The 15,082-nt window shown below is 39.9% G+C and overlaps 1 protein-coding gene across 9 annotated transcripts in view; it reads right to left on the bottom strand.

Moving 5' to 3' along the window:
• Positions 1-13,507, bottom strand: part of SHPRH (SNF2 histone linker PHD RING helicase) — a 59,766-nt gene extending 46,259 nt beyond the window's left edge. For 6 of the 9 annotated variants that reach the window (XR_012041540.1, XM_072856169.1, XM_072856173.1 and 3 more), the window contains exons 1-8: positions 13,397-13,507; positions 10,461-11,133; positions 9,931-10,060; positions 4,204-4,422; positions 3,805-3,883; positions 2,849-2,999; positions 968-1,073; positions 200-456 (exon numbers count right to left, since the gene is read on the bottom strand). Coding sequence is in view for 8 of the 9 variants with exons in the window: in XM_072856169.1 (XP_072712270.1) it covers positions 200-456; positions 968-1,073; positions 2,849-2,999; positions 3,805-3,883; positions 4,204-4,422; positions 9,931-10,060; positions 10,461-11,102 (1,584 nt within the window). In the remaining variant the exon portion in view is untranslated. Of the gene's footprint in view, positions 1-199; positions 457-967; positions 1,074-2,848; positions 3,000-3,804; positions 3,884-4,203; positions 4,423-9,930; positions 10,061-10,460; positions 11,134-11,355; positions 11,432-12,749; positions 13,111-13,146; positions 13,370-13,396 lie in introns of those variants that run through there. The other 3 variants (XM_072856172.1, XM_072856170.1, XM_072856171.1) reach the window with 3 other exon arrangements.
• Between the last annotated feature and the right edge of the window lie 1,575 nt (positions 13,508-15,082).

Genomic DNA, 15,082 nt, shown 5'->3' with positions numbered 1-15,082 from the left:
TAGCCCCAAATTTGATCTACTTATGATTTCTGCTTCTCTGTTCATGAATGTCAAAGCAAATGCTGCAGTTTTCATTTTTATCAATAAGCCAGTGTCACTGAACTAGTGCACACAGACAACACAGCTGAGAGTAGCATGCAATTGGTAGAAATAAGATCTGTCTTTGCAACATTCTTTGAAGTACGGCAGCATGTTTTACCTGCTCTTTGGTTCTTTCTCGCCTCTTCTGTTCCTTGTAATTCTTTCCCAGCTTGAAAGACCCAGCCAGACCATGTCCTTTGACTTGCTCTACTACTTGTTCTGCAATTAGTTTTTCTAAAGTTCTTTTGAGAAGCCGTCTGTTTCTCTGTATGTCATACCTATATATAGCACTGATGTACTTAAATATTGCAATAATGGATGCTCCTTTCTTCACATTCATTTCCTTTACAGCTGCTAATATCATCACTCGTAAACCTATATGTAGAATCAAAGCAAAAAAACTTACAGCTCAGATAAAATGAAAGTTACCTCGGAAGATGCATATTAAGGGAACTCTGAACACCATGTTCATCTAAAAAATGCAAAACAAAGACAGGCAGCAGTTTTGTCAACGCTTTACTTGAGGTAGCCCTACAAATCGCTGTTTTTTAGTGATTTTAAGACAATAGTGAATAGCAATAGAAATAAGTCACTCAATTTCCTTACTGAAGCTTATAAAAAGACAGTGTATTTCAGTTAAATGCATAAACTCTCTTACAATGACCTTTAGTTACAGGGAGCTCTGTAGCACAGAGATCTGAGTTGTTAACCTTACTTTTAACTGTGTATCGCTTGTTTGTAGCATGCAATCCTACATCACAGTGCTCAGCAGAAGAATCATTTCATTCTGCAGAAGTGAAGAGTAGCCTTGAACTCACAGTCAGTGACCAATACAAGACTTAGGACAAAAGCAAGATGTATTTTAAAAGTCATCAGAAATACTTACTGGGATATTGTATTTTTTCCTTCAATTTAAGTTCCATTTCCTTTGGTTTTTTCTTTTTATTTCCTTCTAAAGGTTGAGGTGGAACAAAGAAGTTCACGAGCTTACCCTAATGGAAACATTAAATAATTAGCTCATGTCTCTTCACAGTAATTCTGAACTTCATTAATCTTTTCACATTTGAAAACAAGCATGATGTGTGCTCTGTTCTGACTAATTTGCTCAGATAGCTCATTTTTAGTGTAAAGAGTGATACACCATTCAGTTCAGTTTCTCAGCAAATGGTGTTCAGCACCCTACACTGAGAACAGAAAAAGCAGCCCTGCAAGCTGCTTGGATCCTCCACTACTTCGGAATTAAGTTGCAGGAATCTATAGCTGTAAGTGATCTAGGTTACTGATGGGGGAAGGAAAATATGTATTTAATATATAGCTAGAAACACAGAAGGAGGTAAACAATATAGATTGAAAAGTCCTAGTTAGCTGTATAACAAGTAAGTTTCTCTTTTTGGGGGGACCCCCCCCCCCCAATTTACTCTATTATTAGTGATTCAGTAATAGTGATTTAATTCAAGGAGATGTATACTCAAGAACTGGGATATAAAAAAGGATCCCAAAGCTGGAACAAATGCAGTGCCAATATTTCTATGATTAACTGTTTTATAGCTGTATTCATTGACACTTCACTCTGCCCTGTCCAATTGGTTGCTTTGTAGAGTTCTTAAACAGTAACTGCAACGAAACTCCAGACACTGTCTGAGCCCTACAGTGAGTTGAAATACTTGGAGTAACTCTGACATTGGCTTACACAAGCCAGGAGTCATCCAGAAAGTCTTTGCTGGAATACAGCACTTTTGTTTTGTTTTGGTTTTTTTTTCAGGACAAAGAAAGACATTTTATATTTGAAGACAAGAAAAATACAGATGACAAGGGGCCTTCTGGATGAGTGGAATATTGCCTGGGGTTAAAAGGCACTGTCATATAATTCTGTTCATAAAGATCCCAAAATATTAGCTAAGATATCTGTCCCAACTACTCATATCATGAAACTGTTTCATAACTCCTGCTCTCCAAAAGCTATGGTCACTAGCTATTGTTGCCAGTTGATGTCCAGATGCTTTAGTGCTAATACTCCCCTCTTCACACTCCTCAGTGCTGACCCTCTGATACATTTAAGAAGAATCTTACTCTCTCTTTGAGAACTGGGTCTTTTTAACTGACAAAATTACAAGCAGGCAGGAGATCATTATGAACAGATGTACAATGAAACTGGCTGCCATGAATTCAAAAGGATGGAACCCACAGAAGTGGTAAGAATTTACTTAAGGATAAAGGTTCTCTCCCTTCAGAGAGAATTTTTGGTTTTAGTGAATGTGCTAAGTTTTCACAGGATGCATGATGAGGAAAGTGAAAAGATGGAAAACTGTTGCTAAATAAGCCGATTTATTACATGAAAAACAGGGGGAGCAGAAATCTTTATTCACCGAGTTTAAATTGCCCCTATTTTAGCATAGAATGTGTGTCTAATGGATGTTTGATACTCATCAATACAATGAAGTGAAGGGGAGAATGATTTCCAACACAGTAGACTAAATTACATATTTATACACTTCTGGGGCATGTATAAACTACCAACAGCCTACTAACAGCGCAGTTGCCTGCTAACACCCTTCAACAATGGCAAACTATCAATTGCTTCTCATGCAAACCATTCCACTATTTATGCCACCATCACATCCTACAAAGCAAAACCTTTCACTGTACTTTAATCCAGCTTTAAATCCGAACTTCTATAAAACAGAAAGCAATGAACTCAAGAGAAGTGCATTTCCATTAATTTGGAAAAGTATTTTCTTCATACTAAATCTTATCCTGGTTTTCTTACCTCAGGTAATATCAGATCATCTTGTTTAATGTCTGGTCGGGTATGAGTCAGAATAAGAGCCAACACTTCTACTGTTTTTCCAAGACCCATCTCATCTGCCAAAATACCTCCAGGCCACTGGGGTCCAGCATTCGGATATTCACGGATAATACTAAAATTCAAATACATTCCCAAATGAAAGTCATAACTATAGAATGGTGTGAGAGAGAATCACATGTTCAGGGACACACACAGCATAGCTTCAGCAAGGCAAAGTTTGTAAGGTGAGGCAATCTCTTTTATTAGATAAGCTGAGATTGACAAAAGCTAGCAAGCTTTGTGGGTATACAAACCTGACCAAGACAAATATGTATGCCAGAAGTTTTTGGATTTTTTCCCCTCCTAACAGGCTTTGCCTTGCTAATCTTAGCATATCATAACATTAGTCTCCAGAAAATTGAAATATATTTCTATTCACATGTGTTAAAGATCTTAAAGTTATACAGGGGAAAAAATAAAAAGCAAATTAGCAATCCAAAGGTTCTATTCTAACCAAATTAATGAGAAAAGTGAAACAGAATTAGTAATGCAATATCCAGCATTAATAAAAAGCATTATACTGCCTTCCTTTAGATTTTAAAAACATTGGACCAGAAGGTCAAAGCCTCCAATGCTCTAATTTTTAAAAAATGTTAATCTTAAAACCACAAATTTGCACTGAAATTAAAAAAAAAAAGCTTTAAGAAGTATGTCTTCAACTTGAGATTTACATATTTACTTGTGTATTATATACTCCAGTTTGCCTTTTTTTTTTTTTTTTTTCAAATTAAAGATATCACTGTTCTAATTCTTTAGTGGCTAACTGAAAAATGACAGTTATGGATTATCTTGTATCCTCCAGGTAAAAGCTGCCAATAAGGTTTTCACAAAGTACAGCCTTGAGGTGTTCTCAGAAAGAGATAACTATAGAAACATACCAGCCAGTAAATGGATTATAGTAGATTTTTACTCCATCCAGAGTGATGACCTCCCGCCATAAAAAGTGCAGTGTGTTTTCTATGGAGAAAGAGTTCATGTTACTATTATGAGGTTTCTCTATAAACAGCGCACTGCTTAGAATTGCTCAGCCTTATTGTGACATTTAGAGACAAAAGCAGACATCTACCTCCACAGTGCTTCATGACCAACAAGCTACACAAACTGCTGTTCAGCAAAGTTTAGTTTATCATCTAGTGTACTACGCAAACAACAGCTTTTATAAAAACAGTAATGAAATAATTAACAAAGATTCTAATCAAACAGCAAGAAAACATTACTGCTGACAATACAATGTCACTTTCCTCAATTAGGCAAGTTTTCCAGACCCATATACTTGCCACTGTTTGGAGTGCTTGTGAGGTTCTCTCGGTGAAGCATCCAGTTCACAGCCTCACTTTGGTATGGCCTCAGAATAGGAATTAATGCAGGATGCTGCACATCCTCTCTCAGTAACTGGATATCCTGCTGATGGGTGTGCCTTACAAAGTCATAAAGCTCTTCAATATTTTGTCGCTCTAGTTCCGTGTCAGATTCTTCCTCATCTTCCTCCAGCTCATCTGCATACACCAAATAATTCAAGACACACATTATCAATCAACTTTGGTCATCATTTCAGTAAATTTTGCTGCAACATATTTAGTTAACACATGAAAGCAAGCAAGGCAAAACATCTTTTTAACATGTCGGGACTGCACCTGACTCAGCTAGCAGCAGGAAACAATAAGCACTACTTTCCTGAAAGTTAAGATGAACATGCTATGGCAATCACAGAGGTATACATACTCAGCAAAGCTCTTCCTTTAGAATTTAGGGATAGAATGACCAGACTTTATTTATTTAATAAAGACCTTCCACTAAATATTTCCAACTGATACAGAACCACAAACAACTCACATTTCAGATTTAAATGTTAACATGGGTCAATGATCTTACAGAAAGGGGAAAAACAGGGTAGGTTGTCAAGGATTTGTACATTTTTCATGAAATAAAGCCTTTCTTGACAAAATAACATATTAAAAAAACCCAGGAGATTCTCTTCAGTGAGCTTTCATGTTAATTTTAAATTATCCATCTGGATAAGAGAATTGTAGCAGTAAGACAACATGAAATTCTCACCACCTGGATCATTGCAAAAATTCAGACAAGGCATACTTTAGAAATTAAAATCCCACCTCAAGAGAAGTACATACCCTCTAGGACAGAAGGCCTACCCTTCTTTTCTGCCCACTAGGAAAGAAGGCCTTGTGCTTACATATTTTTCACATAATTTGGATATATGGGCACACACAGAACTGAAACACTGTAGAACAAAAATTCATGAAAAATTCAAGGGTCAGCATTTTAGGAAACTGACATAAGATGAGGGAACAAAAGACTTAGAGGACAAGTTTTAACAGTTTTAGGTCTCAAATTAAAAACTTTGGTACCAATAAAACAGCTGTACAAGTCTACAGTTCAAAGAAAGATACTAACCCTAGCTAGTATTGGATATAAAGCCACCTTGCAGAATTTAAATAAATAAATAAATTTTAGAAGCAAGTCAAGGCCAGCATTTTCAGCACAAAGTGACCTTAGGGTATATTTAAAAGTATAATATACTGATACAAAGCGAAAACAGCTAATGGCAGGCACAATTAAATCAAATTATAATTACGATGCCTCACGCTAACAGAGGTATACCTGGCACAAACACCAGAGATCGTAATCTTAAAATAAGGTTTGGGGGCTGCTATTAGGACTCTCTTTCATGGAAAGCAAAAGCTTTTTTTCATTCAAATGAATGGTGAAGGTGAAGAATGGTTTCCAAAACAAACAGCAGGAAATTATGTGCCTATGTATGGCAGCCATCAAGTGCCCTCCCCTAATCCTTTTAAGTCAATGGAACAATTCCAGTGCTTCACAAGGGAAGAGAGAATTCTGAAAGACGTTAAGTTTTTATACTTTCAAGGAAACCGTATACATAAAGACTTGTAAGGTAAAGAAGGCCACCAGGGTGCACATGCGGGGTTATTAATGTTTCAGCCAAACGAAAAGCACCAAGCAGAGCATGCAGCTTTATATACTACAGAAAGCATGCCAAGGGATCCTCTCACACACATTCCTCACTTCATGGAAAGAACAGAGAAATTAGAGTGATTGCAGAGTATAACTTTGATCAATGAAGTTGATCTATAATGACACCTATCATCATACTCGCTAAAATAACAGTTTTCAAATCTCACATTTCAGAGCATAATAAATAGACTTCTATATAAACAAAGGTTATCCAGAACTTTACAGGGGAGCAAAGACTACAATATAATTTGAAGTAAAATGTTTTTTCATACAATTGCCTAAGTTTTGTCTATAACTTCCTTGTTTTGTTCATTCTCTCAAAGATTTTTTTTTTTCCTTATTAAATGGTTCTATGTACCACAGGGATTTTTAAAAGAATGCTAAGGAAGTTTAATAAGTAACTGAGAGAGAGGTAAACAGTGAATATTTAATTATGCTTTCAACCATTTCAAAATGTAATTCAGTTACGTAGCTTTCACTTTAGTATTTTCTACCTTTGAGAAACAGATGGTATTGTACTATCTAAAAATTCACTTTCTCTGATATGTTTCATAATCAAGTATTCTACTTAATTCCTTCAATGACTGAACTATAGTTCTGCTATTGCATCTGCAGTAGGATCTTTCAGTTTTATCTGTAGGGCAGTTTCCAGATTGCTGTATAAGAATATCTACATCAATGAAAATGTAATATTTTCCCCCTGTATTCTAGATTAATGGAAAACTCATTGCTTCACATTTGGTATTAAAAAATGCCATACAAAGACCAAAAAAATCTCATTTGTACAAAGAATTTTTTCTTCTTAAGAAAACTGAAGGAAAATGGTATATGCTATTGCCATGCTACTGTATGTGATACTATAGTTCCATGACACTATGGGAAAACAAGCTCCGAAACATTTACCATTTACTAGAACAAATAGCAATTAAACAGACATTTTAGTCTTTTGTTTGTTTGTTTTGAAAACTTTAATTATAAAGACTATGGGTTTTTTCATATTAAGAAAGCAGCTAGCTGGATCTATGCCTGTGCGTTCACTGAAGCAACACGTGATATTCACTGTTGTTCACTGAAGCAACACGAAAGCGACATGTAATATTACACAGCAGATACAGGATACAAGCTATTATAAAACCAGCTATTTATTAAAGCAAATAAAAGAAATTTCTGTAAACAAATTTCTCAAAAAAGTGGTTAACTCAACAATTAATGTTCAAAACTCATGAAGCTTCTGCATATCAAATATTCTGTCACTCTTTTGCAGATTCATTAATGCATCTATTCGATGCTTGCCACAACTTGAGATGGAATTCCTGCCACAAAGTCTCAAAACCATCTAGAAGGACATTAACAGGATGAGTACATTGAGGAAAACAAATATATAAAAATTAAATGTAGCGATAGAGAGGTCATACCCCTTATTTCTGTAAATCCTTGTGCGCAACTCTATCAACACAAGAATTTGCTCATCAATGGGGAGAACAAGAAACCTCATCTTGGAATGTTGTTGCGTACAGTTCATTTTAGATGGATATTGACAAGTGTTAAAATACATACATGCAGTTTTACAAAAAGTTCAATTAATTCTGTTTAAAAACAGGTGAAATTCAAACACAGACTAAGTTGTTAGAAATGGAAATCAATTTATGCTTCTTAAGAGGAATGCATTCATCGGCATTGAATCAAGGCTATATTATTTTATGCTACATCAAAAAGTACGTGCTTAAAAACTGTTAGAAAATGTAACTGGTTTCACAGTCTGTAGCTGCCTGGGGTCTTCCCTCCCAAATCTTTTCCATTTCTGTGACATGCTTTATTTCTCAAGTTGGAGCATAGCATAATGCACCCTATGAACTTATACAGCTGTTTAACGATCCCGTTTTGTTCTCTAATACTTTCAGGACAATTCTTTACCTCTGATTGGGTTTGACTGACACTGAACCCTAAGTTGATGCATTTACTGAGCTATACACCTACCCAATGAACTACAACCCTAGTTGCAACAGTTAGCAGAGAGGCCATTATTTTTTTCTAATGTGAAGTAAGGACTTTTTTCTTCTGCATCGCTTTATATTTATCTATACTGAATTTATACTGAATCTCCATTGCCTAGTCTGCTTGCAAGCTTTCAGTTGTTCTTCATCTCTGTTATGCTGAATAATACATTTAAAGTTTGTTGATGATACCGTCTCACTAATCACTGTATTTCTCAAAGCATTAGGAACACATTAAGCTGCACATGCCTTTGTAAGACTTGACTGGTGATCTTCATACACATTAACAAACGTTTATTTTTGTTCTCTGCACCCTCTATTTTACTTAGACATTTACATGGTATTCATTGGCATAGAATCAAGACTCTATTATTATTATTTTATGCCACATCAAAATGTACATGCTGAAAAACACTCAGAAAATTTACCAGTTGGCAGCACAGCTCCTTTATGAACCTGAGCTGGTTGCATGGCTTCTGGAAAGGTAAGTTAAGGCATAACAACCCAATCACTCAGGTCCACATTCTTGCTCCAGTAACTTTGAGGGGCATGTCTTCCCTTTCAGAAGCTATATGGCCTCTTCACCTGTAAGCTACACTCAACCATGTAGTCCATAAAAATTTATCCTTTAGTGTACTGAGGACAAATGCCCAAATTCCAGCAGAAAATTATTCTGAATCTCAAAATAGGTCACTGTTCATTTTGTCCATAAACAACCTCTTTCCCCAACTCTTCCACAAAGAGAAGGAATGCAGAGAAGAAAACTGCGCTTCCTGCTATAGCATTACTTTATTTGAGCACTCTTTCATATGCCTTACTCATCTCCAGTCTATGAATTCTCTGGCAGATAGTCTGCTTCTACTGCATTTATGATAACGTATTTCTCCCAATGCATTTAAAAACATTACTATTCATTTCTATACCTTAAACTACTTATTCTTCAGACTTCTTTTTGGATCTGCTTTATTGTGCTTTTAAACCTAAACTGACAAATTTGCTTCAGTCAAATTACTTCAGTTTTTTGAAGGATGACTTCTTATGTGCAGTATCTTCCCTTCCCCACATACATAGTTACACTGGCCCTTCTCTTGAATATCTCAAGTCTTCTCTGACAGTTGCACATTTGTTCTTTGCAGCAGGCATAGATGTACAGATTTTGTTCTGCTAACTCTTCCTTTTAGCAAGTTGCCTAATTTTTTTCACAATTCTGCGTCTTGAAATTAAGTACAATTATATGGGGGGTGCTAGGCTTCTGTTGCTTCTGCAAAACCACTGAAACTCCGTGTATTATGGTCACTGTTATTGAGTCAGTCTTCAACTAACATTTTGAATCCACCCTACACTCAGGAACAAGACCAAGGTTGTTGGTTTTTTTAAGGGTTTCCTAAGCCCCCACACCATAAACTGGTCATTGATCACCCTAAAAATCTGTATCACTACTCAGTATAATCTGGCAAACATATCTTCAATTCCAAAATGATGACAAGGCCCATATTTGTAAATTTGGGACAGTGTATTCTTAAAACTGTCGTAAAGGTGCATTTTGTGGTAGTTTACGTTATAACTGTTTTACAATATAAACCAAACAGAAATTCTGTTGCTACAGTTGTGTGTCAGGCACCAAACTAGGAACAAAAGCTTTCCAAATTTAATTCCTGGTTCTTTTAAACAGCTCCTGTGTAACTCAGGCAAGCTACTGTAGATCTGTTCAAATAACACACACGGATCAGTGAAAATTGTATTTACTCCCAAAATGGTAAGGGCTCAAAGTTCTATGTGCCTCAGTGCCTTATCTGTAGAGAAGGAATATTATCACCTGTAATTTGACCATAAACTAATTAGCATATGATTAATTTTCAGATAATAATATGGAGAGAATTACCTAATAATATTACCTTGAAAATAAAGTTGCTCTAGATGGCAGGAATAACTTACTATTTTACCTTACATTTAAAGATACTAAACAAAGACACACTTTAATAACAAAAATTATTCATCAACATTCAACTGAATTACCTGGAATTAAAAAACTATAGAACTTTTCCATGAGTTTTTGAATCAGATGATTAGCTTTTTTGGGTCTTCCACCTCCATCACTGAGAAACTCTGGTTTACTCAGCCCAGCTTCCAGAAGGTAAATTCCAACCTGTGAAATGGTTATACAGTTAATCATTTAATTAACTGTTAGAATGACAAGACTATTATAAACAGTACAGTACGAAAATAACAACAGTGCTTTGAAAATTAGCAGATGTAGACAGATACAATAAGCCTACTAAAGTCACCATATAGAGGATATAGTACATTGCAACTAAAAGCTTCTGTGATTCCTGTGGGTAATGCATTACTAACGGTGCAACAGTAAAAAAGAAATTTTTAGGAAAAAACACACTGAAAACATTTACATAAGCAGGTCTAAATGATATATTTTCATCACATTATAAAAATACATAGTAGCTGCCAGACTTGGTTTTTCAGAGGTTTTTATTTTATATTTCAAACAAAAAAGAACTTTAAAAATGCAAAACAAATATATGAGCACATACCTTTAAAGTTTGAGCCTCTCCAGGTCTTTGATAAAGTCCAATTATCTTTTTCTTTTGCAACCATCTCAAGCCTTCCAATATTTCACCACCTAAAGTTGGTTCCACCAAAATACGTTGTTCATAAGCACCCAGGTATTCTTTTGTTTCATTACTGTACTCATCTTCACTTCTTTCATGAACACAGACCTGCAGCTGATCATCAGAGTCTCCTCTCATCAAAGTAAAGCTCCTTTCATGGAATTCATCAGTTAGAATTTGCTCAGAAGGAAGATGAAGAGCAAATTCTCCCAACAAAGCTTTCCAGGACCCATCTGCACGGTATGGCAAGACCATAATATTTAGCTGTACTGCCACAGGAGTCAAGATGGTGTAAGAGTCGTCTTCATCATTAACTGTCAAAAATTTAACAGATTTTGAGCCACTGCCTTCTTTTTGAATGAGATCTTCATCAGTGCTATCATCATTTATAACAATGAAGGATGTAGAAGAAGTGCTTGGACCTGGAACATGGTCCTCATTAGTAATTTCATCATCTAATGTTATCATCTCATTTCTCCGGTCTTCATGCATATTCCAGCAGAGCTTTTTCTTCTTCTCCTCATCTATTTTTGATGGAGGTGCACGTTTTCGACGACCACTCATTTTGTCGTTTTCTCAACAGTATTTTCAGTCTCTGTGAGATGAAGTAAATTAGTCAGCAATAAGTATTACAAAATCAAATACCCACAATGAAACTTCACTGTGCAGTAGCTGCTAAACTTGCAAAAGGTTTGGACACAGACATATGCACTAACAAATCTAACTGTTCGAGAGACTTAGTTCTACAGACTCTCTCCCATCCCTGCGCCATCACACAAAGCTGGACATTAAGCATTTGCCTTCTACTGTATCTTACCATTTTTCCAGACAGCTACAGAGATCAACAAGAATGCTACATTTCACAGCTGTTACTCAGAATCTTGTGGGACAGATATAAAATGAGAAGCAGTGGAATCCCTCAAAGACGTGGGTGGAGGAAGACAGCAAAAGAAGCTCCACAAACAAAAGTGCAGGAGGTACAGGAGATTCGGGGGCGGGTGTGGGAAAAATACACACACAAAAATTCTTCCTTCCTTTCAAAGCCTACATTGAGATGAAAATTTAAGCAAACTTGACACAGGGCTAGTCTGAAGCTGCCATGACATAAAATAAGGTTTAGAGCCTAAACTATCAAGTTCTGTCCTTAGAAGTCCCTAACGATCTTCCTACTAGTATTGAATACTTTATTTTCCCAGGAAACCATGCATCCTGGGACCTGGATATACAAATTGCTTGCAGAGGAGCCCTTACTTATTCTATTGTGCATTTCAGTGGGACTAATCAGCAAACTAAATGCATAGTCTTACTGATTTTGACTAACTGCAAAGCTAAGTCAAGATACACGCCCAACTCCCTGACTGAATCTGGGCAGCGAGCAGATTTTGTGGATAAAATACTAGAAAATAAAGTACACGTGCTAAACAATACACATGAAGCAGCAGATTGCAGAATATTAGACCTATCTGGGAAACTAATAACTACATACTCAAAACTACACGCTCATACTTAAATACTCAAACAAGTAGTAACCTTTTTTTTAAAAAAATAGTTTTTATGAGGAGTCTGAACACAGCAGTAGATTTACGACCTCATATTACAGCATTGTCTTTGCCAGCAAAGACAGGAAAATATTGAGATATCCATGTCAATTCAGCTTCTGCATACAAGTTTTAAAGAAATGTAAGAAGATGAGAGGCAAATATTCTAAGCTACTACATCCAGCATCCCACATCCTAATGGTAACGGGGTTTATGCTGGAACAGGACAGGATTCCTAGAATTCTGAATAATTTTAAAAGGGGCTTATGAAAAAAACCAAACCAACCCTAAATTTTATAATTCATGAAAGTCAAAAGAAACATTCAGGAATATACAAGTCTTACTGTGTTTGAATTTCAAACACAACAGAATTAAGGAAAGGAAACATGCGAGTTTTTCAAAATAACACTCATCACACAGTGCTGCTGACAGCAAACGAAGCAAACCCCAACAGCGAGCACACATATCCTAACACCGAACTTAAACCAAAGGGTTCCTGCATCACCAGTTCTGCATGTACACACCAACTTCAGCGTCACACACTGATGTATAAACTAAAGAGAACTGCTCTTTCGGAGTACATCTGTTTAAGTACATCTGTACATTTCGGAGTACATCTGTTAAAACTCCCACGGCCGGGAGACGACCGCGTCTACAACGTGAACCAACAAACCTGCACGCAGAAGGACGTGAAGTGACCTGTGGCGGTGTGGAGAGGTAACGCAGCGCCGACGCCAGCGCTACCCCCGGGGCCCGCGTAACGCCGCGCACAACCGCCACACCGCGCAGCCCGCCGCTGTGACCCCCCGCTGCCGCTGCCCTCCCGCCCCGTCGCCAGGACGCGGGCAGCTCTCGCCGTCCCTAACGAGGAAAGTTACTTGGAAGCCGGAAAGGAGACGCCAGCAGCGGAGGAGCGTACTCCTCAGCAACCCGTATTTTACCCCCCGCGACACCTGCTACCGGAGAGGTCGAAGAGGCTGCGGTTAGCCTGCCCACCGCCGCCACCCCCGCGGTTACCACGCGGCCCGTGAGGCCAGGCGAGAAACGAGCAGCCGGCCCGGGGCACCTACCGCTCCCCAGGGACACTCGCACAGGCCCCCGGGCCGCCCAGCCCCGCCGCGGCCGTACCGCCACCCCGCAGCCGGCCGCGGCAAGGCCGCCCCGCCGCGCTACGGCCAGGAGGTCGCTAGGCGCGCAGGCAGACAGAGCGGCCGGCCATCGCCCTCCCGAGCCCGGGGTGGGGTGCGGCCCCCCGCTGCGGCCCCCGGAGCCGCGCGGGGGACGGGAAGGGGGAAGCAGGGCCAACCGCCACCAACGTACCGAAGGGGTAACGCTGCTGCGCCTGCCCGAGCGGCCGCGGCTCCGCAGCGGTAACGCGGGGGCTGGTTGGGGCGGGGGGAGGGGGGGGGGGCTCGCAACCCCTGCGCCGCTGGCAAAGTCGGAAGGACCTCCCGTGGGGGGGAGGGGGGCGGGCACGGGGATGCGCGCGCACCCGCCCTGGCCCGGCCGGCGACCAATGGGATCTGAAGAAGGTGACAGCTCTCCCCGCCCCCCACGCCAGCGGAAAAAGCAGCGTGACGGCGAAGAGCGGCGCAGGCGCAAACGTTGCCCCCTGGGCAAGGGGGCGGGGAAAACTCTGTTCGCCCTCAGTGGGGCGTGGCTGAGGGAGGATCAAGAGCGAGGCTGCGCGTCATTGGCGGCGTGCGCAGGCGCAGCCGGGTGGGGGCGCGGGGGCGCGGGGGCGGCTTGTCGGGTCCGTGTGTTCGGCTGCGGCGTTGTAGGTCGGTCCGTCTTCCCTAGGCAAAGTCTTCTGAGGCTGGGGTGGGGGGAATGGGCTGGGGTATGCCCGTGAGGAACGAGGCTAAAGGGTATTGGGTAGGTTAAAGCCCCCCATTGGGTTTGTGAGGTGTTTCAGGTCCCCACAACCGGTGTTCCTGTGAGGGGTGGTGGAAGAAAGTCCACTTGGGGGGAAACTAACAAAAGCCTTTTGGCTCGAGTGACTTTTAGCACATGTACTCGCATTGACAGTGCTTGCGTCACTGCTTTAAAAAGTCTATGGGGTTTAGAAACTGTGGCGGAGCAGAGGAGATGCCATCTTGTTTCTGCGGCCAGTCACACATGGGAAAAGGTGACACTGAAATGATTTCTCAAAGCAGTGGTGATGGTGGAAACCATGATGCAATCCATGAGGGGAAGTACTGTTGAGAGGAAGGAGAGGCACACAAAAGTCCGTTAAGTCATGTGAAAAGAGTGATTTGAAGAGTGGATATCTGGGCAATTAGCACTGCAAAAAGGCAAAATCATTCCAGTGAGTTTTTAACAACAAATATCACTTCAATAAAAACTATGAAAACATTTATCTTGTGAAATATGCAGATCCACGCTTGGGGACTTAAAACAGCTGTAAACACACAGATTGGAAAGCCATTTAAAATAAGAAGGTGGGGTTTTTTTCTTACATCAATCCTTTTGACCATTTGTTAGTATTAGTCTTTACAAATGAATTCATTACTTGTCTGTGTCTGATTTTCCACAGTTTTCAGCACTTTTGGAAGGGTAAGGCCCCTGTGGGTTCAGTGGAGCTGCTCAAGACCGTGGTGTGCTGTAGCGAAGGGAGCTTTCAAGACTCTGGTGCTGGCCCTTGTACTGTGGTGGTTTGGCTGTTTTAATTCACAATGTCTAGTTTGCTATGTGAGCGTTTGGCATTCCTACATGAAAATTCACTTAAAAATCATCACTCAATCCTATGTTACCACAGTAAATTACTGCAGAACAGAGATAAAAGGGAAGACACTCTAGTGTACATTGGTAACGGGAATAATAGCAACCCAGGGGATGAAGAGTGAGCAAACCTGTTTTATGGGAAGGTTCCTGGGCCCAGTTCGGCAGGGCGCATGGCCGGGCAGAGCAGGGCTGTGGGGAGCTGGAGACCAGCCCTGCTGTGGCATCGCTGGGGCAGGGGCTGACGGCCCTGGGGGCTGATGTGGGGTTCTGGGCTGTGGGGAG

Source organism: Ciconia boyciana, chromosome 3, assembly GCF_034638445.1.
Source record: "Ciconia boyciana chromosome 3, ASM3463844v1, whole genome shotgun sequence".
In the NCBI taxonomy this organism is placed as follows: domain Eukaryota; kingdom Metazoa; phylum Chordata; class Aves; order Ciconiiformes; family Ciconiidae; genus Ciconia; species Ciconia boyciana.
This window is presented reverse-complemented; position numbering and strand designations above follow the sequence as displayed.